Genomic DNA, 21,692 nt, shown 5'->3' with positions numbered 1-21,692 from the left:
TATATATATATATATATATATATATATATATATATATATATATATATATATATATATATATATAAAGTGCAGTGCAGAGTTATTCAAGGTACTGTGACTGTCGCCTTGCTGAGTGGTTAGATGATGATATCATAGACCCATCACCTCTTGGTTACACTTTATTACATATTTAAAAATGAACGATTTATTGAGTTAATAACCTCTGTCCTATTAACCAGTGGCCTGCTACAGCAGGAAAATGACACATGGTCTAATTTTCTAATCAATATTCCCACTTGCACGCACACAGAGCGCTTTGCAAAAAAACACATTAATATTACCCTCCACCAGTGTGAGTGCGACCCTTCTTCTAATAACCCCCCAAGGTTTCACCAGCGGCTCGGTAACATGGTTCTGGAAAGTAGTGAGCTTAGAATGATAAGGTTCTATCTCCGTTTAGAATGATAAGGTTCTATCTCCGTTTAGAATGATAAGGTTCTATCTCCGTTTAGAATGATAAGGTTCTATCTCCGTTTAGAATGATAAGGTTCTCCGTTTAGGGTAGTTCAGAGATATTGAGCGTCAAAGTTTTTACATTCCATTATGTTTTGTGAGATGGAACCTTTGTATTTTATGAATTACTAACTCAGAAATGTAAACATTTAAAAACATAACACCACACAGGCATTAATAAACACCCAATGGATCAGATTATGTAAAAAAAAAAAAAAATTTGACAAAAATTGAGATAGAACCTTATAATTCTAAACTCACGGTATCTTCCTTGGAAACGCGACATAGGTGCGGGGAAACAGTAGATTCTCAGAGTGTGTTTGGATACGAACCTTTCCGAACGCAGCATCACGTCCGTTATTATATCCACAACTTCGTCAAACTAATATCTTAACGTTGGGGATTTGGTTGCTAAGCTGCATTCACTTGATTCGATTGTTGTTTTTTGGGAATGATGCGTACGGTTGTGGTGGAGCTGGCTGCCTCTCTTTTTGGATTCGTGATCAATACCATTGATCATTTTTTGGGACTTTTCTTTCATTATTTTATGATGAGCGCAGAGCCAGAGGAGGGAGGGGCGGGGGGTCTAGTTTGCGGGGGGGAGACAGAGACAGAAGTGGAAGAGCCACTGGGAGGCGCTACCATACCCCCCCACACCTGTGAGCCACTGGGAGGCGCTACCAGACCCCCCCACACCTGTGAGCCACTGGGGGGCGCTACCATACCCCCCCACACCTGTGAGCCACTGGGGGGCGCTACCATACCCCCCCACACCTGTGAGCCACTGGGAGGCGCTACCAGACCCCCCCACACCTGTGAGCCACTGGGGGGCGCTACCATACCCCCCCACACCTGTGAGCCACTGGGGGGCGCTACCATACCCCCCCACACCTGTGAGCCACTGGGAGGCGCTACCAGACCCCCCCACACCTGTGAGCCACTGGGGGGCGCTACCATACCCCCCCACACCTGTGAGCCACTGGGAGGCGCTACCATACCCCCCCACACCTGTGAGCCACTGGGAGGCGCTACCATACCCCCCCACACCTGTGAGCCACTGGGGGGTGCTACCATACCCCCCCACACCTGTGAGCCACTGGGGGGCGCTACCATACCCCCCCACACCTGTGAGCCACTGGGGGGTGCTACCATACCCCCCCACACCTGTGAGCCACTGGGAGGCGCTACCAGACCCCCCCACACCTGTGAGCCACTGGGGGGCGCTACCATACCCCCCCACACCTGTGAGCCACTGGGAGGCGCTACCAGACCCCCCCACACCTGTGAGCCACTGGGGGGCGCTACCAGACCCCCCCACACCTGTGAGCCACTGGGGGGCGCTACCATACCCCCCCACACCTGGGATGAAGATGACCAACCACATCATCTCCATCCACTGGAGGAAGGACAGCAGCCTCGGCATCACCCAGGGGCGGAGGAGACCAGCTGCTGTGGAGAGAGAGGAGGACACCACGACCAGCCTCACCACCTTTGGCCTTTGGTTACAGAACAGTTTGGAGCAGCAAGCAGTGAATGCAATGTGGATAATAATGATGGTGAGGCGTGTTGCATGTCAAGTGAAGACGGGACGATCGGGGAAAGTTATTGGATCTGCAGCAGTGAGGAGAGCTGCATCCACACTCCCAGCTGTCGGATTTGTTTCCAAGGTGCTAAGCAGGTAAGGCTGATGTTCCGCTGGCTGCACACACGATATTACCTGGGCACTTCCATTAGACTACCAAAGCAAGACACCGGAGCACGATATCTGCGCGTTTGTCACAGGGTGACAGTCACCCTGTTCCTCTGCAACAAACGTGGAGATTGTATGAGCGCCCCGGTGTCCCAGTCCAATGGAAGCGTCAGGCACAGCCTCCCCATCGAAATACAGTATACCATTTCATCGGAGTGCGATTCACATTTCCGAGATGTACAATACTGTTTACTTAGAAATAAATTCTTACATGTCGTGACGGTAGAATTATAAGGTTCTATCTCCATTTTTGTCATTTTTTTTTTTTTTTTTTTTACATAATCTGAACCATTAGGTGTTTATTAATGCCTGTGTGGTGTTATTTTTAAAATGTTTACATTTTTTAGTTAGTCATTCATAAAATACAAAGGTTCCGTCTCACAAAACATAATGGAATGTAAAAACTTTGACGCTCAATATCTCTGAACTGCCCGGAGATAGAACCTTATAATTCTAAGCTCACGATGTGGCGTTTGACAGCGGATGTTAGACATATTTAATGTAAAGTTATCTATCTAACATTAGGCTGATTTGTACATGATACTAACATATTTTTACCTGTTTCATGTTGCATTTCTCCCCCTTGATGGCATATGACACTATAGAGCTATGGCACTTAATTAATGTCGAGCCCTGCATTGACGTTGGCACGATTGCGAAATATTAAAACCAATAACATTCCCGTGGAAATGCTCATGCTCCGAATGATTTGTCTACTACTCTTTCTCTCGTTCTCTCGCTCACACACACACACACACGCACGCACGCACGCACGCACGCACGCACGCACACACACACACACACACACACACACACACACACACACACACACACACACACACACACACACACACACACACACACACACACACACACACACACACACACACACACACACACACACACACACACACACATGCACCCTTTCTCTTTGCTTCTCTCTGTGTCTCCCTGTCTGTGGCGCGATCTGGTTAGAACCGTTTGACTTTTCTAATCGCTCGTTAAGGATGGATGACAGCAGAGACTGAACCCAGAACAATTCATAATGAACTGAAATGAAACATTATATTATTGACTGCCATTATCAAAGGCAAACTCAACGTACAAAAAACTAGTCAACAGACAATGGGAAATCTATGGTGGGGTGTGGGGGCTGACCATTGCTTGCAGATAGGGAGGGACTGTTCCCTTGAATGCCCTGTAGGCAAGCACCAGGGTTGACGACTCTATTGTTGCACTACTGGCATGGATCTGTATCAATTTTGAATTTTGAACTTTCAACTTATTTTGCTCTCCCATAGGGCAACCTGCTGAACCCGTGCCGATGTGACGGCTCAGTCCGCCACGTGCACCAGCACTGCTTGCTCAGGTGGATCAGCGAGAAGGGCTCCTGGGCCTGTGAGCTGTGCCGCTACCGCTTCCACGTCATGTCCATTCACAAGAGACCCGGGCAGGTAAGGAGTAGGCCTTAAGGGCTTTTGTTATGCTGAATCTAAGGCTTCTTTGTCCAGAAACAACACCTAACCCATACTAAAAAAGAATGCAAACAGTCTTCAGAGAGGGATAGCAATTGGAATGGAGTGTCTGCAAATTTGGGTTTATTATTATTACCAAAGAAATCCAGATGGGGCGAAATGTATGGGAATTCATTTAGATTAAACCGCTTCACCTTTTATGGTGTTTGCTGTTCTCATTGGATGCACTGATGACACCATGCACCATGCACCAAATGAGTACAATCACTGTAATTCCATTATTCTCCACACATCAAATATCTGCTTTTGCACTTTGGACGGCAGCAGCAGAATGGGTTCTGAAGTGTCTGCTCGAGTACAAGCAAATGCCTCCAAATTCATTGGATGGTGCTTCATTACACAGCAAGACAATGGCTCAAAACCAGGGCTGGACTGGGACAAAAATTAGGCCCTGCCATGTGGCTCAGACCGGCCCAACACAATCGGTCCGACACCGCCGATCAACATGCTGGCAGTCTGTTGAATATACCATTTGTAAAACCCCCTATGTAGCTCAAGCCCCTCTTGCCTATCACCTTCACCACATCCACAACACACTCCAAAACCTGGCGTTTCTTTCTTACTTGCTGCCTATGAGCAGACATCTGACTGCCAGCAAACTTGCTCTGGATATCTCCTTTTCTACTTCTTAGAAAATAGGCTTCAGCACACTTTCGGTGTGTAGCACTCTTTTCATGCTCCTCCACATTCTGTTGCGCACGTCTCCATCCTGTCATTCCAGTAATACATTTTCTGGGGTCAGTGCTATTGCCAAATGCCATACAGACACAACAAAACAATGTATGCTGTTCTTCGCAATATGTGAGCCACTTCCTACTGGTGCCATCTGCACATGTGAAATACTTTTGTGCCGCTGTATTTTTGGTTCTCTGCTGAGGGTGGTCATCTAAAAAGTGATCTAGCATGGAAGGCTCAGGACAGGCAAAGTAATTGAAGTCCTGAACGTGGCACTCTGTTTCCTCTGTTTCATCTTTTTCTCTCTCCTTTTCCTCTCTTTCCCTGACACTCTGCTTTTCTGGGGAGGGCAGCAGCAGCTCAACCTGGTTCAACAAGACATGGACAGAGAAGTAAACTAGCTGGTTGTCAAAATCAGCAAAGTTCTCATTTACATGTACACACAGGCTGCATGATTGCATTATGTTACACCAGAAGCCCAGTCATTTCAAATGGAAGGTTGCAAGACAACATTATTGGGTTGCAGACTGCATGAGTTTTATTTCTCCATGCAATAAAAAGCATTCATTAGTTCTGAACTAGGCTAGTGTAGATTTTTTTTTAAAATATTTTTATTTTCAAATAAAAAGTATTATTAACACCCATTGTTGGTATTGCATTTATGTCAGTGACAGTGATACCTCAACTTGCTAGCTAGCAACAAAATAGAAAGTCACAAAATGCAGAACACCCCCATCTAACGTTAGCTATAGAGTCCACAGCCAAGCAGCACTAACGTTACACCACGAGAGAGATCACTGTGTGTGCATGAATTCCAGCCAAGTCCTGGTGAAGCGCAATGCAATCATGCTGCCTGTACGGGTTAGCATAAGTCATAAGACATTCTCTGCTGCTGCTCCCTTAATCTGGCCAATGCAAGCGACTAACATAACTTTGCTTTTGTAAAACCAAGTAACAACATTGCTTACCTCTCTAGCTGTGTCCTCTGTCTCCTCCTCAATTGCTAACGGCACATCAGTGCTACTGCAGTGCTAACGTTAGTTAGCGGTAAAGATTTTGCTGTGGCAGCCGCAGCTGTAGTAGGCCTAGCCCCCACAGTCGATGCAGAGAACATATCTGTCAGTTTCTGACATTTTGAGGCATCCTCTGCTAGCTTCTTCCTTTTTTTCTCCCTAGTTTTCTGGGCACCCCCTTTCACTATCTTATCTACAGACATGACACTGTACTTGGGTTGTCGGCCGAGGGATCAGAGTGGGGGAGGGGGCCGATGGACAGCAGGTGTGTGATTGGGCCAGCCCATGTGTTAGTATAAACGGGGGCCGCCGCTTGATTCAGCGCTAGTTGATGCCGCGCTATTTTGGGCCGCGCTAGTTTTTTTTTTTTTTTTTTTTTGGGGGGGGGGGGGGGGGGGGGGCAAGGCGGCCCGACCGGCCCAAAACTAGCGCGGCCCATCTGCCAGCGGGCAGAAAGATTGTATGGCCAGTCCAGCGGTGCTCAAAACATACTGCCATAGCAGTAGTTTTTCAAGTCAAAAAAGTTGAAGGTTCTTGACTGGCCAAGGCATTTCCTGACAAGATTTTAGGGAAAACAACCTTAAAAACAATCAACACCTGAAGATGGCTGCAGTACAGGCCTGACAGAACTTCACCAGAGAAGATACCTGGGGGGGTCACTGGGTCGCAGATATTGTTATTGCATGCAAAGGATTGTCGACCAAATACTAATCATCAGTGCTTAATTTGGACTTTATATGAATCTCTCCCATTACTTTGGTGCCCTGAAATAGGGAGACTAAGTATAAAAAGTATTTATTATGTATTTTGCATCTGTATTATTACCATGATTGGCCATGACGTTTCAAATCCTATTTACCACAGTGGCAGGCCATCACCGTTACTCTGGTGGAGAAGGTCCAGATCATCGCTGTGTGCCTGGGCTCTCTCTTCCTGGTGGCCAGCATCTCTTGGCTCCTGTGGGCGGGCCTCAGCCCCCAGCCCCCCCAGGGTTCCACGTTGAACGTCCTGTTCCAGGTCTGCTACGCCATGTACGGCTTCATCATCCTTGTCTGTATAGGTGAGACTGGGGCACTTACTGCACTGGGGTGAGGTTCTTGTAGCAGCCACATCTCTTTACGGTCCTGTCTAGGGCCCAAATGTATCGGGTCACATCAGGTTACCAAAATGATCAATCAGTATTGCACCGTTCCATTGCCTGTAAAGTAGAACAGACTTACTCACTTACTCCTCTTCATTGTGGTATAGAACTATGGATAAACACACATACTTGTGATTGTCTGGTAGCAAATAAAGGCTATAAAGTGTATATGATATGCAAAAAAAAATAAAAAATCAGGCCCAAGGAAATGTAAAATGATTGCAAAGGTGAAGTGTTAGTTTAAGAAGAGAGGCATTTTCCCCCCAAACCTAAACTAGTTGTTCTGCTCACAGGCCTGGTTGTCCATGAAGGGCTAGCGGTGCACAATGTCTTCATGCGTTGGCGGGCCGCTAACCTCCACTGGGAAGTCCTGAACTATGACAAGGCAGCTGCGGGCCCCTTACTTCCCACCCAACAGGGATCCCTCCAGCCCTGGTCCTGTCTCTGCTTCCGCCCCTTGTCCATCTGCTGTCCCCCCTATCTGGCCACCCGAGACAGCCTCAGCCAGAACAGCGGCTCAGGAGAGGTAGTCGTCCACGCAACGTCTGTGTGACTGATGAAGGTGTTTACCCCCCCTCTCTCCAGCGTGATGAGCTTCAATCAGGTCTTGTGGCAAGGGCTCTGGGAGGGGCTATGCCCATGCATGGTTTTGATCCTGTTTTATTGGTTCCTGATACTGGGTGCCTTAATGACTCATGGCAATTAAATTACATGTGTGACATTGTGAAGCGTATGAAGATGACTTGAATGTGACTTCTTTCCTTTTCCCCCCCAACAGGATGCTGTATGACCCACCAATGGTATTTCTGTGGAATGTACAATGTATGTATCTAATGCATAAAATGTTGTTTGTATTGGGAGGTTTGTTTGATGTCATTCTCTGAGTAATATATGAAGTGAGAGGTCTCAAATATATAAGATATTAGAACCAAGGGAATGTAGAATAGTCAGTGAACAAGTTTGATCTGACGCCAATAGAATAAACGATAGGGATGGGACGAAATATCGTATGGCGAATGGCGATATATCGCGATACAAAAACGTTGCAGAAAAATGGATCGCGAAATAAACATTACAGTAAATCCACGAAGGAATGACTCAAAAAGAAAATATTTAGAATTCTGGAATGGCCCAGTCAAAACCCGGATCTTAATCCTATTGAGATTCCATGGGGTGATTTGAAACAGGGCTGTGCATTGATATGTCCATATTTCTTATTTCTTAAAAAATAACAATATATCATGGGATGTCCTTGTTTTTTCAGATGACTTATGTGTCGAAAGTATCTCTCCTAATTATGATGATTCTAATTGCCCAAATCACAATGCATCAAAGGGCAATGGGGTTGTTCTAGCAAGTTAATAACAACACTAGTATTCAATTCATAAACCGTGTTTTCCACAGGTATTCAGCTGCATCCGGAGCTAGCGGTGCAAAACCATTTATACATTCCAATTACTATTGTAAAGAACTGATTGACCATTTGGCCGAATCTCTGGAACGTTGTCAAAGATACATGGCAAAATACACAATCAAAAAATCGATAAAAAAGTTCCAATTCTTCTGACACAATGAACCCAAGATACTTTTTATTCAAATATTTGCACTAAAAGGGTGAACGGATCACAACTATTTTTCTAACAAACTTGGAATGGTCATTCATTGCCAGGGTTAAATAAGGAAGGATTTCCTGCTGTAAATAACTCACACAGACTATTGATTAAATATGTATACATGTATTTATTGTTAGAAACATCATTTTAATACATAACACAGCTAATACAAATGAAAAAATACAGTACATCAAGGCTAGTTTTGTACAGTATATCTGTGATGTTACATTCACTGTGAGCTTTGAAACAAAAATAACCACGGTTATTTTGTAAATATACTGTATGCTGGTGGTCATAGTTCTGTGAAAAAGAAGGCAAAGATTTATAAAATATACAGCCACTCCATTATATATAATGTTGCACATGATCATAAGAAGAAACCAAGAAATATGAAAAGGAATGAGTGTACATGATATACAACAAGGCACTGCGTAAGAAGAATCCTGCATATATTTGGATGGAGCTACCGCCCGCGGAGTTCCAGTGAAATGCTGTCAGGGAGGACGTTGCTGGGAGAGAAAGTATGAAGTACCTGTCAGAACCAATACAAATCTCTCTCCAAGAGCACATACTGCAGGGGCCTCATTCATAAAGAAGTACTTGAACGTCATCTTTGACTTTCACGTAAGCACATTTTTCTAAACGGACGTAAGCATTATTTATAAAACGGGCTGAGATGGTTTAAAGTTGCGTACGTGCTTCCTTCTATAAATACCAAACATACTTGGAATTGAACGCAGGTGAATGAGGTTTGTATTAACGCCCTGTGATAGCGGCTCAATTATAGCGGCTGAATGAAGCCAAGTGCTATAATATAATATAATACAGACAGACAATACTGACAATATTATATACTGTCTGTATTATATTATATTATATTATAGCACTTGGCTTCATTCAGCCGCTATTTGAGCCGCTATCACAGGGCGTTAATACTATATTATAGGGTAGGCGTGCGTCTGGAAGCGGGAGAGGGCAGTAATACCACGTTCATTGATAAAATGACATAAGGGATGGAAAGGGGGGATGGCAGTTTTAGAAGGGGGATGATTTGGACTGTTTTTATTTCAGGGGGGGGTGCCATTCCCCCTCATCCCGACTCAACTCGAAATCCAGTATCATTTAGCACGTGGCCGGGCAAGGCATAGGCATGTTGAAGAGAGATAGACAGCTCCGGAGGGATATAAAGAAAGACTGAAATACAATCATAAACATTAGTTCCCTTTAAATCTTGAATTTAACCAATTTTCTCGGCTGGTAACAACATCGTTAATTTTATTACGAGCCACTTAAACTTCGCATGAATTACAGTAGGCAACGTTTTCCCAGTGCGGCTCACATGCCTGTAATAACTCCGCATAACCAGTAGGTAATGTGCGTAAGCAAGTTGAATACTCGACGTCGAGCTACGATCGTTTCCACGATCAAATTGACTCACGTTGAAATTGTATAAATCACTACGTTGACGTGGTTTTCTACGTACGACACGGGTAAGATCAAAATTTGATCTAAGCACGTTCTATGAATGAGGCCCCTTGTGTTTGCACTGCTTTATTTATCAATTGGACCTAGCTGCCCTATTCCATTAAAGTTTGAATTTACCGGTATAGGCACTTGAGGATCTACATCACTGGCAACATCCCCCTTGAAACAATGACTATCCATCTTATAACTTGAAATTAGTTGGAGTGATGAGTTGTACAGTATATTTACATATCTTGATAATACCAGAGAATAGTTGCTGAAGAATTGTCAATCCCAGAGTATTCCCAAGCAGAAAAGTGGGCGTCCAATTGAGGCGTCATCCGTGGTCCAACCGTGGAATTAGAGGGTTTCTCCATCTCCTCTGCCTTTTTACATTCTGACTGTCCATGGCCTCTTCCAAACACTCGTAGGTACTGCCTCAGTAACACTTAAAAGGGGGGTAGCCTCACCATGTAACAAAAGCCCTTGTAATGCTAGCACGTTAGCATCAGAAAGACATCTACTTGCTTAGCGTAAGCGGTAAAAGCACGTTGGCCTTTAGCATTTTGAAAATCAGTATGATCCAGTGTCCAAAAGCCTGTTTCTCCAATATGCTGAGGAAGGGTGTCCTGATAAAGCTTTTACTAGCCAAGCTTACCCTCCCCAGTGATGAGAAATTAAAGATTGAAGATCAAGGCTGAAGTGTCAGGGGTGAAGGGCCTCACCAGGCACTACACTGGCTGCCGTGGCTGCTGACAGATTGCGAGTTACTGTAGCGCTTCTTGACGATCATGCTGATGTAAGCTTTCATCAGCTTGGCAATATCCATTACCTGAGGGGTGGAGGATAGAAAGAGGACGGTCAGGACTTTACAGTCACACACTGTCTCTGTGGACAGAGTTGGTCATAACGTGTACATTGTATTTGAAGAGCTTACCCTACACATAATAATTAATAATTAATAATAATAATTACACATGACTTGTTAAAAATGTCTAGCAAAATTAGCCTAGTCCTGGATCATTGACAATGACGAATTACCATAAATAATGTTATTTCGTTCTCAAGTACATACCAGACTTGTCTCAAACAACAGCTCGCGCCCCTCCACGGCTATCTTGTAGGCGTTTGGCAGTGGTGCCCCGAAGGAGAGGATGAGCTCATAGGGAAAGACTTCCAGAGGCCAGGGCTCCCCGCGCTTATACACAGAGATGGCTTCCTTGCTCACCCCCAGCCACAGCTCAGCGGGGAAGGCCTCGTTACGGGACTGCAATGGAAGAGAGGAGGAAGAGAGATACATGAGATCAAGGAATGGAGTTGACAGGAACAGGGAAGGACTTTGACACAGATGGCGGATCCGGGTTTTTAAGTGACAATCACTCACCTCCACATTGAACAGCGTGGAGCCATACCCGGGCCACTCCTTGACCAGAGACATGTACTTGACCATAGCCTGCTCCTGGGTCATCCCCTGCAGCTTCTTCCATTTGTCCAGCAGGCTGGCTCGCGCCGTCGCCACCTCCTCCCTCATCCACACCTCCAGCGTGTTCTCCTCCTCCAGCTTCTGACGACTCATCGAGCCGCTCCGGAAGCTCCGCCTCAGCGTCCCCTCCAGGAAGCTGGAGCGCTTCTTCTCCGCACCACTACTGCTGGATCGTTCTGCCAATGACCCCGTTCCCGTTCTCGGGGCGAAGGTCTTGGCTGAGTTTTGGATGCGGGCCCGTAACCGAGCCATGGGGAACACCTGTGACATCTCAGGGACAACAGTCTGGGACTTGTAGTTCCCGAGGAGGTATTGTAGTCTGAGGGCAGCCAGGAATTGGAGGGTCTCCTCCGGGGCTGGATACTGGCCTCTGATAACTGCCTCATGAGCCTTGTGGGGGAAGGGGGGGGGGGAGAAAATAGGAATGAGAGAGGAAAGAGGGGAGATGAGAGTAGGAATAAAAGAGGAAACTGAGAAAGGAGAGGAATCTTTGAATAGAGACTAAGGGCTATATTTGGTAGTGTGGTAGTGGTGGTCTAGTGGTTAGTGAGTTGGACTTGTGATCGGAAGGTTGTGAGTTCAAATCCCACTTGAAACCACACCACTACTAGTGTGCCCTTGAGTAAGGCACTTAGCCCTCAGTTACTCCAGGGGGAATGTCCCTGTAATTGTAAGTCACTTTGGATTAAAAGCGTCTGCTAAATGGCAAAATGATTATTATTATTTTAATGCTGTAAATTGCGGGCACTGGCAGTGGTGCTAATGTCTGTATGAAATATTATTGCTATTTTCAATGGCAGAATTATTCAGCACAACTGATTGACCTGCTCATTGCCATGAACCGTTGCCATTGCTTCTATTACCATGACTCCATCCACCTGAGAGCAGGCGAGACAGGGCTCCAGCGCTGTGGTATTTTCATCTGTTACTGCTGACACACATTATCAATACTCCTGCGTTTGGACCTGTGTCCACAAGCTGATACCATTTGAGTAGTACTTGGGCGGCATTGGTCCATTATTTCAGAAAATATTCACACATAAAATGACCACAACGAACGTTGAAGCCATCTAATAACAAATGGTCATATCAATAAATAAAACGACCACGACGAATCATGAATGTTGAAACCATCTAATAGCAAATGGTCATCTTGAAACGCAACACATCTAAAAGCAAATGACCAATAATCTAATAACAAATGACCACACTGTATCTTGAAAGAACATCTACAACGAGGGATGGCAGATTTTTTTTTTTTTATTGGCTCTTACCTGTTCAAACATGAAGGCAAACTCAACACTGTCCTTGGGTACATTGTCAGTGTCTATGAAGCAGTACAGTTTGAAATAGAACTTCCAGCCCGTGTTGAGCTCATCTTGACTTGAAGAGTACCTGAGAAGAAGAGTGTGTGTTAAGAGTGCTCACAAACACACACCAACACACTCATAGGCTACAAGTGCATACACCCACTCACAGACACACACATACAGATACACACATCTTCAAAATACGTACTGGCTCACTCAGACATACACATTGATATTGATTTCATATCAACCAGCCGACCCTCCTAGTGAGTGAATATACATACCGTAAAAAAAGACACATTCAATTTCTCTCTCTCTCACACACACACACACACACACACTTACTTTTCAAACTTGGCAAGGACGTCGGCCACCACTGTGCGGCTCTCAATGGCTTTGTCAGTTGTGTCGTTGTGCTCAAACAGGGCAAACATGTTCCTGCTTTCTTCCATAGCCAGGCCTCGGATCAGCTTCTCTACCACCTGGGTCACAGCACACGCACACGCACACGCACACACACACACACACACACACACACACACACACACACACACACACACACACACAGTCAGTAAATCATTTCACAGTTTTAATATAATAATAATAATAATAATAATGATAATGATAATAATAATAATAATAATAATATAAGCCATTTAGCTGACAACACCGCAGCCTGTTTCCCCATAGCACTCACCTCTCCTGCTGTCGTATGTGAGTTGATGGTAATCTTGCAGGAGCCCCCTCCGTGGCAGTGGACCGTGGTGGTCATGTCCTGGCGAGCCACGATGGCACGGATCTCCTCCTGGGAGGGCACGTACTCCCTGGCACGGGTCTTCCTCAGCGAGTCCTGAGAAAAGGAGGCGTAGCGCTCCATCTCCGTGCCCACAAAGAGCTCTCGAGTCCTGGGAGAGAAAGACGGGAGGAAGAGATCCTGTCATGTTTGTGGATGGATCTGGATACAGGTTTCTGACGTAATGTCCCTAATGGACGGTACACAGGCTTACTACACCTGCGTGCAGTAGTGACAGCAACACACTCAACTCTGCATATCGTGAGCTTAGAATGATAAGGTTCTATCTCCGTCTAGGGCAGTTCAGAGATATTGAGTGTCAAAGGTTTTTACATTCCATTATGCTTTGTGAGATGGAACCTTTGTATTTGATGAATTACTAACTAAAAAAGGTCAACATTTGAGAAATAACACCACACAGGCATTAATAAGCACCGAATGGATCAGATTATGTAAAAAAACTAAATGTTGACAAACATGGAGATAGAACCTTATAATTCTAACGTCACGATATGTCGTTCAAATTGCGGACATGGGAGGCACTTTGTTTTAGGAACACAAAGACCAGAACGGCCTTTTAGTCTCATTGATATAACATGGGAAACTAAACTGCCTTGTCACCAACTCCCCTAACTTGTTTGTACTAGTATCCAAACTTGTCTAGAATATACATCCCCCCTTATCTAACAAATAGTCTTTGGAGATCAATTTGTAGGTTTTAAGCTGCATTACTTCATTGTTAACTGTCCTTATTGAGGTGCGCCCTCTGCTGCCACTGTCATAGGAACTGCATGTTTTACTCACTTTAATGGGAGATAGGGAGTGGAATGACTGTCCTTAGGGTTAGGGTTAGGCTGTGATAGGAGCTACTATTGAAGAAGCAGATTTTATCTTTGTATTCCAGAATCTCTTTTGGTCTGTTACTGCACATATGCCCACATTGTCCTCTCTCCTCCTTGCTTGGCAGAGTGGTCAGAAAAGGTACAATTGTGAACCAATGATCCATTATCTCATAAAATGCTGGACTATCTCAGAATCCATTGAGCTTCCCAAACATAGTCTGTTCACTGTAACAGACCGTATTTTTTTTCTGGGATTTGCTGTATTCTATAAAGTTCTACCTAGTGTTGCAGTCAGGGCCGCCACTGCCTACACACGCATCACGCACTGTGCATTGGGCACCAAAACAGCCTAACGACAAAATATTTCTCCGCTGCCACTTTCATTCTCCACTGGCAGCTTCCTTTGTACAACATTCACTTTTACTTGGCTACAACACTCCCTCTAGCTTTAACTTCTTATTCTTGGTCTGATGTATACTAAATCTGATTAATATAGCCCTAATTGGGCGCAGGGTCCGGCCGGGGACATATCCTGCATGTCATCCCTCCTCTCTCTCTCTCACCCATCCTTCCTGTCTAAATCTCTACTATATCTGTCAAATAAAAATGTTTGTAAAATGTACGTAAAAAATAAATAGATATAGCCCTAATTAATCCTGACCCTCTTATCAAATCATAACCGTAGCCACCAACATAACACTCTCACTCTCTCGCCCCTTCCTCACCTCTTGAAGTGGAACTTGAGGTACTTGAGGATTCCACGGGAAGGCATGAAGGTGCAGCACATGCAGGCCAGGATCTTCCAGTTGCACAGGTTGTCGGGGCTGCCTGGCTGGGGGGGCCGGGTGGTCTGCTTGACCAGCTGACAGTAGAGCTCGTCCCTGAGGGGCCGCAGCTCCTGGCCCGTCTGCAGCACCCCCTGGATGATGGGCACCGGGTCGGACACGCCCTCCAAGTGCTGCAGAGAGTTGAAGACCTTGAGGGCCTCCTCCTGCAGGGTGGTGTAGCCCTTGTTCCTCAGCGCTGAGGGGGGGGGGGGGTCAGAGGTCAGACAAAAGGTTAACTAAACAAATCAGTCCAGTCGTTTTTTTGCTCTCAACGTGGATCTTTTGGACCCTCCGAACACACTACGCTAAATTCGGGGTGATAAGGAAGTAATCGCGGGTGGGTGTGGCTGTGCCCTGTTAAGTTGAGGGAGGCATGGTGAGCAGGGATAGAGAAGGTGGCATGATCAGAAATAAGGTAAAGTTATGGGCACGACTGTCTATCTTAATAAGACTTACTACTGCTGTGGATGTCTCCGTAGGGCAGGGGCAGCAGTGGAGAGTGGAGCGGGTGATGACTGTAGCGCAGGATCGGGTTCCTCTTGTAGATCTGCTCCACCACCTCTGAGTTCAGAGAGTTTTCCTGTGTATGTGGAGGAGAATCAGAATGAGAATCAGAAGACTTTATTGCCATGACATGTAAACATGTTAGGAATTTGGTTTGGGACAGTGGAGCACGGTTTACAGCAGGACAGGTGCAAGACAGGACAAGACAGTGCAAACCAACATCATAGTGCAAGAGTCATAAATAATATAAATATAAGAAGTGCAAAGATCAAGTGTTCAAGTGTTCATGTCCAGACAGTCCAAAGCTCTCTGGGTGGGGGTGGAGGGAGGGTACATAGATAGTGAAATAATATGGGATTTCTGATCAATCAATCTAAATAACAAGAAATATAACTAGGAACTGGAAAAAGGAAGGGAGTGTAATGGCACTGGGTGGGACCTGATGGCATTTAACAGTTAACTTTTGACATTGTCTCTCTTTCCTTAGATGTACTTTTTTTACACCATGATAAGACAGGTACCCTCACTTGTAATGGACCACAATGTTGATCATGTCAATTTAATGACACAGTTGATCCCTCCCTTGCATACCTTGATGTCCTGGATGAGTTGCTGTGTGGGGGTGTCGATGGGAGCTTTGGTGTCGATGACGTTCTGCACAGCGCTGGCCCAGCGAGTGGCCTCGTTCAAGAGTTTGGTGTACAGGCGATACGAGTGCTTACGACCATACACGATCACATTCCAATATCCTGGTAAAAAAGAAAGTGGGAATTAGGTGAGACAGAATTCAATGTAGACCATTTTAACATAGATTTACCAGTGGGCTATTTGTAAAGGATACTGTATGAATGGCAACAACCTCCGTAAATCAATATCAATCGTTACTTTGCGTAATAGATATTAATGGGACAGAACCGCGTCAGTTGAGGGTTACAAAACCCAGCTGAGGGTACCCCATGTTCTCTGAAGGAGAACTCATTGCCCCTCTCGAGCTGAGCTCATGAAGAGTGGTTCGCTGGATAAAATGGCACCCTTGCTGCGTCCTATCTCATACACATGTACCAGGCGTTGAATAGGGGTCTTCAGTGAAAGGTACACAAAAGTGAGTGTGAGGGATCTCCCTCATCTCTTTCAGAGATAACTTTCCATTTGTATCCTTTGGGCCATGTGAGCCTACGAAGAGGAAGTCGTTGCAGTTCTGAGCAAATAGATTATAGAGACCGTAATTGTTTTATTTTCAATAGAATGCAACATAAATAAATACAATTCAAGGTTAACTTGCAAGTCAACTTTGTCCCAACAGTTTCTCTGAGGAGATTTTGGTATGTAATAATAAATGTTTTATTATTATTTTTTGTATTATTGTGACAGAGAGAGTAGAGATTTGACAGGAAGGATGGGTGAGAGAGAGAAGGGATGACATGCAGGATATGTCCGCGGCCGGAATCGAACCGGGAACCCTGCGGTTACGTGGTCGACGCTTAGTCCGCTACGCCACCTAAGCGCCCTTTGGTATGTAATTTAAAACAATGATGACTTACTTGGAATCCTGTCTATCATAGAACTACTAACTGTTAGCCTGTACTGCAGTAGCAAAGTGGAGAACGGCGAAACCGGAGAAACTTTCATAACTGGTCTATGAGGACAACTCAGGGTAAGATGATATTTCACCTGATCATGAAAATAGGCTGAACCCCATCCCATTACTACTTTGCACACCATAACTCTTGTCCAACAACGCAGTATAGATTGTTTTGATTGTGTATGCCATAAGGTTCAAATTTGGAGTTCGAACCTGACATGGAACACACACAGTATGTGGCATATACAGTAGCACTTATCATGAGGCAACATTTTTCCTACCTGTCTCCTTGAAGACCTTCTCGTCGGGCTGGATCACAGAGCAGAGGCTGTTGAGCACCAATGTGCCTAGCTTTAAGGCATTTCGCTCTGAACTCTTGTAGTAGTCAAGGGAGTTGTGTGTGAGCAAGAACCAGCGTTTCTTCAGCTTCAGAGAAGCCCTGCTGCTATTCTTCAGCTCCTTATGCAGCCAGCCTGAGAGAGGGCAAGCGACAGAGAGAGAGAGAGAGGGAACACATTATAGAATAAGGTTAAACGATGGTATCCCAAACCATCACATCTTATTAGAAAGACATCCCAATCTTCCAGTCACCAGCTCCATTCCTCAGCTTTGGCTGGTGACCGCCGTTGTTGTTGTTGTTGTTTGATTCTCAGATTGCCGTTTTAATTTAATAATACAGCCGTTGCTTATGTAAGCTTGTTTTACTCCATTGTTTGTACGCAATGTAATTGTAAACAAACCCTGTTCCAAACCCTTCCCTCGGCCGTTTACCCCCAAAAAGTGTTGGGGTGACCGCTTTGTTGTTGTTGTTTGAATCCAACATTGCCCCTTTAAAATATAGATGGTTTACAGATGCTCAAACTATCAACGACACTACTGCAACTCCTGATATGAATCAAGTTGCCAGGGTTAGGGTTAGGATTCTAAGTTTTCTTGAACATGAGCCTTGTCCCCTCCCTCAGCCCCCCATACACTTGTGGGTGCGTGTTATGAATGAATGAATGAATGAATGAATGAATGAATGAATGAATGAATGGACTTTATTGTCATTGCTACAGTACAGGTACCAAACAACGAAATTTAGGAGGGGTGGCTCCCCTGGTGTTAGGAAAGAAAAAAAAAAAAACTTTTAGAAAAAGAATAAAATCACAAGAAGGTAAGGAGCTGGTTTACATAAATAAAGGCTATGTACACAATCCACTGTACTATACTGCACAGATAGTCAACTAGGGTTGTCATATTGCACAATAGTATTTTTTCACATTATTTAAAGTGTCACAGTTTGCAGGCTTGAAATGTACATGTGTTTTCTCACCTCTGACGATGAACTCCTGTCCCTCCACCCGCGTGTCTCCCTTAGAGCGCTGCAGCAGTGTGATCCAGTGGTGCATCTCCTCCGGGGTGTCAGCGTTACAGTGTAACACCCGGTTGGCCGTGATCATCACAAAGGAGTTGGGTCTGGGAGGGAAGGGGAGAGAATCAGTGAGTGGTGTAGGTAGGTTCACATTCTGTCACTGCCAAGTTGTTTGGAAGTTGAGTTGGTTAAAATATTGTGACGTTAGAATTATAGGGTTCTATCTCCATTTTTGTCAAAATTGAGTTTTTTTTTTTTTACATAATCTGATCCATTAGGTGTTTATTAATGCCTGTATGGTGTTATTTTTTTAAATGTTGATTTTTTTTTGGTTAGTAATTAATAAAATACAAAGGTTCCATCTCACAAAACATAATGGAATGTAAAAACTTTGACGCTCAATATCTCTGAACTGCCCTAAACGGAGATAGAACCGTATAATTCTAAGCTCACGATATACCATCTGTGCTTGTTATTTTGTTGTTATTTCTTTTTTAAGCAAATGAGCACTTTTTATCATCCTCTCTTCTCTACAAGATCTGTGCTGGTGCACTTGCTCTAAGGAGTAATCCCATAGCTAATTACTCTGGTCACGACATTGTGTGAACATGCTGTTAGTATGATAGTAATTGTATTGGAATTATATAGTAATGGAGATGAGCGGTTTGTGCTACGATCCAAACTGATCCATTAAATATACCTGCTGCCATGTACTGGAGAACTCTGGAACCACATAATACAATGTTGTTACAATGAAGATTCATCTTTTGTATCCTGATGCTTACCGCTCAGGGTTGTCTGAAGCACAGACTGAATCAATCATCCCAACATCAAGTGTTCCCTGTAGGATGAAACAGACAAGGTGTGACCGAGGACATACTCAGTCCAAGCATAAACACACTCTTGTGCACACAAAGGTGAGGTTCAGAGTATGAATGGGGCTACCAGCAATCCTCTGAACGAATATGAATGAATGAATGAATGAATGGATGAATGAATGGATGAATGGATGGATGAATGAATGTATGAATGGATGAATGAATGAATGAATGAATGAATGAATGGATGGATGAATGAATGAATGGATGGATGGATGAATGAATGAATGAATGGATGGATGAATGGATGAATGAATGAATGGATGAATGAATGAATGAATGAACGAATGAATATGAATACAATTTATATAATTCAGACGATCGTTGGAATGTGGAATGTTTTAACTCTGTCAGAAGCGCTATCGTAACAAGATGTCTCGACACCTCAGGAATCCAATGTGATAATCATAAAGTTGAAAGTGATCAGGCAGTCAGGCAGTTTCTAGTGCCGTTTACACATCAACTCATGTTGTGCAATAACATTATAGTCCTTTCTAAAATCCCCAACATAATCATACTACAACACAAATGTATTCTACATGAGTCAAATGTATTCTACATGAGTCAAATGTATTCTACATGAGTAGATGAATGATTCTGAGAGCAAAATCTGGTGCAGTAAAACAAAAGGGTGTTTTCTGCTTAACTTGTGGTACCCTCTTGGCCAGAAGGAATGTATTTTTTGAGAGAAGGGACGGGAACACACCGAATCACACAGGATTTTAGCTGAATGAAATAGACCCCTTGTGAGTTTAAGCCCTGGCCATCGCCATTGGACTCATCTTCCCATCATCCCCCTCCTCCAGTACTCACCACTGCATTCTGGGGGTTGGCCTGCTCATCGTGCATCTCTCGTATCTCCTGCTCGGTGGAGCCGTGGACCTGGCTCAGGACACTGAACCACTGACTGGAGCCGTAGAGAGAGGAACAGAGACAGGAAGAGAGAGTCAGCCAATCGCAAAGTTGTTGGTTCATACAAAAAATTAACCTAATAACAAACAAGATGAAGATGAACTGAAGATGAACTGAAGATGACTGCAGTACAGGCCTGGCAAAGCATCACCAGAGAAGATACCAAGCCTCTGGTGGAGTCAGTGGGTTGCAGACTTTAGGCAATTATTGCATGCAAAGGATTGTCGTACCCCCCCCCCCCCCCCCCCCCGCACACACACACACACACACACACACACACACACACACACACACACACACCTGGCATCTTCAGCAGACTCTGCAATCAGGTGGAAGGTGCGTTCAGGCATGACTATATCAATTCCGTTCTCCTTGCCTGTGTTATCCACAATCTCTCTGAAAGATAGAAATTATACAATGCTAGATCAGCCCCCCTTCTGAAGTTGCACAAACTGGAAGAGTAGAGTAGCAAGATCATCATGTCATTATATTTCTCAGCACAGAGTGACCAACAAAACAGACTCCATTCGCCCTTTGGTCCAAAATCCTAGCTGCATTACCCCAGATTCCTTTGTTGGCAGTTACGGTAACTATACTGTGATATGTGCCATGAAGACTACCCATCACCCCTTATTTGGCAGCGGTGTGTCCTTAACATAACCACCTACTGTGGATGGTAATACACCAATTGATTAATAGGCTTTCCTTAGGCCCTAATTGGCCTAATTGGTCTGTTATTAAAGTTCTCTCTTTCGTTACATCCGTCATTGTACCCTTTTACTCTCTTGTATTGTCCTCCCTTACTTGGCAGTGTGCATGTCCAGCATGCCCTTCATTTTGTCCTCGCCGTCATTCTCAAAGTACATAAGCTTGCTCTGGCGCAGGACGAACCAGCGGCGTTTCCAGTTGCGGCGAGAGAGCGTGGACGAGCCGCCGCCCTTCTTGTTGAGCCAGCCCTGCTTCAGGGCCTCCTGCTTGGCCCGGAACCACAGGAAGGTCTCGTCCTTCAGCACGCACCAGCGCCGCTTCCACACGTTCATCAGGCCACCTGGAGGGAGAGATAGGAGGGGGAGGGGAGGGGAGTGACAGATTTTAAGGCAAGTTCATGTGAAGAGACGAGTAGGAAATATTATCATTTGCAATTGTATCATCGTTTTCAGTTGCGACGTGAAGTTTTAGGAGAGAGGAGGTAGAGATGCTACAGTAGAGTACAGTAGACTGAGAAACACATACATATTGACATACAACTGTTAAAGTAGTTATTGATGTCCCGATTATTGCAGTTGAGAGAAGGACGGACATGGAGTGAGAAGTGAGAAGAAGGGAGAGAGAAATGATGATGAGGGTAGGGGCATAGAGAAAAAGAGATGTGTGGGGGGGGGGTGGGTAAAGTGCCATGGTCACAACAAGCACAAACAATGCTTCCATCTGCTCCTCTGTGGCCTCTTTCACACCGGCAGTTCCGAACGCCGGTTCGCGTTCGCGTGCCGAAACCTCCGAACGTTGGCGCTGTCTGGCGAACGA

At 44.8% G+C, this 21,692-nt stretch overlaps 2 protein-coding genes across 2 annotated transcripts in view; one reads left to right on the top strand and one right to left on the bottom strand.

The window, feature by feature from the left end:
* Positions 1-2,062: 2,062 nt before the first annotated feature.
* marchf11 (membrane-associated ring finger (C3HC4) 11) lies at positions 2,063-7,396 on the top strand (the record flags this gene model as incomplete). The annotated part of the gene is made up of 5 exons (XM_080543468.1): positions 2,063-2,170; positions 3,544-3,696; positions 6,330-6,525; positions 6,900-7,132; positions 7,385-7,396. 5 exons carry the CDS (start codon positions 2,063-2,065, stop codon positions 7,394-7,396), a joined length of 702 nt encoding a protein of 233 aa, XP_080399594.1.
* Positions 7,397-9,506: 2,110 nt separating this feature from the next.
* myo10 (myosin X) overlaps positions 9,507-21,692 on the bottom strand; it is a gene marked incomplete at its 5' end in the record, with an annotated part of 96,231 nt that continues 84,045 nt past the window's right edge. Inside the window, 15 exons of the mRNA XM_080542730.1 lie at positions 9,507-10,515; positions 10,759-10,950; positions 11,068-11,556; positions 12,441-12,561; positions 12,822-12,958; positions 13,174-13,381; positions 14,837-15,134; positions 15,395-15,518; positions 16,034-16,191; positions 17,306-17,497; positions 18,340-18,482; positions 19,164-19,219; positions 20,070-20,163; positions 20,469-20,564; positions 20,973-21,216. Coding sequence (XP_080398856.1) covers positions 10,405-10,515; positions 10,759-10,950; positions 11,068-11,556; positions 12,441-12,561; positions 12,822-12,958; positions 13,174-13,381; positions 14,837-15,134; positions 15,395-15,518; positions 16,034-16,191; positions 17,306-17,497; positions 18,340-18,482; positions 19,164-19,219; positions 20,070-20,163; positions 20,469-20,564; positions 20,973-21,216 — 2,663 coding nt within the window. The 3' untranslated portion in view covers positions 9,507-10,404. The remainder of the gene's footprint in view (positions 10,516-10,758; positions 10,951-11,067; positions 11,557-12,440; positions 12,562-12,821; positions 12,959-13,173; positions 13,382-14,836; positions 15,135-15,394; positions 15,519-16,033; positions 16,192-17,305; positions 17,498-18,339; positions 18,483-19,163; positions 19,220-20,069; positions 20,164-20,468; positions 20,565-20,972; positions 21,217-21,692) is intronic.

Source organism: Nansenia antarctica (assembly GCF_963989245.1).
Source record: "Nansenia antarctica genome assembly, chromosome: 12".
Lineage (NCBI taxonomy): Eukaryota > Metazoa > Chordata > Actinopteri > Argentiniformes > Microstomatidae > Nansenia > Nansenia antarctica.
This window is presented reverse-complemented; position numbering and strand designations above follow the sequence as displayed.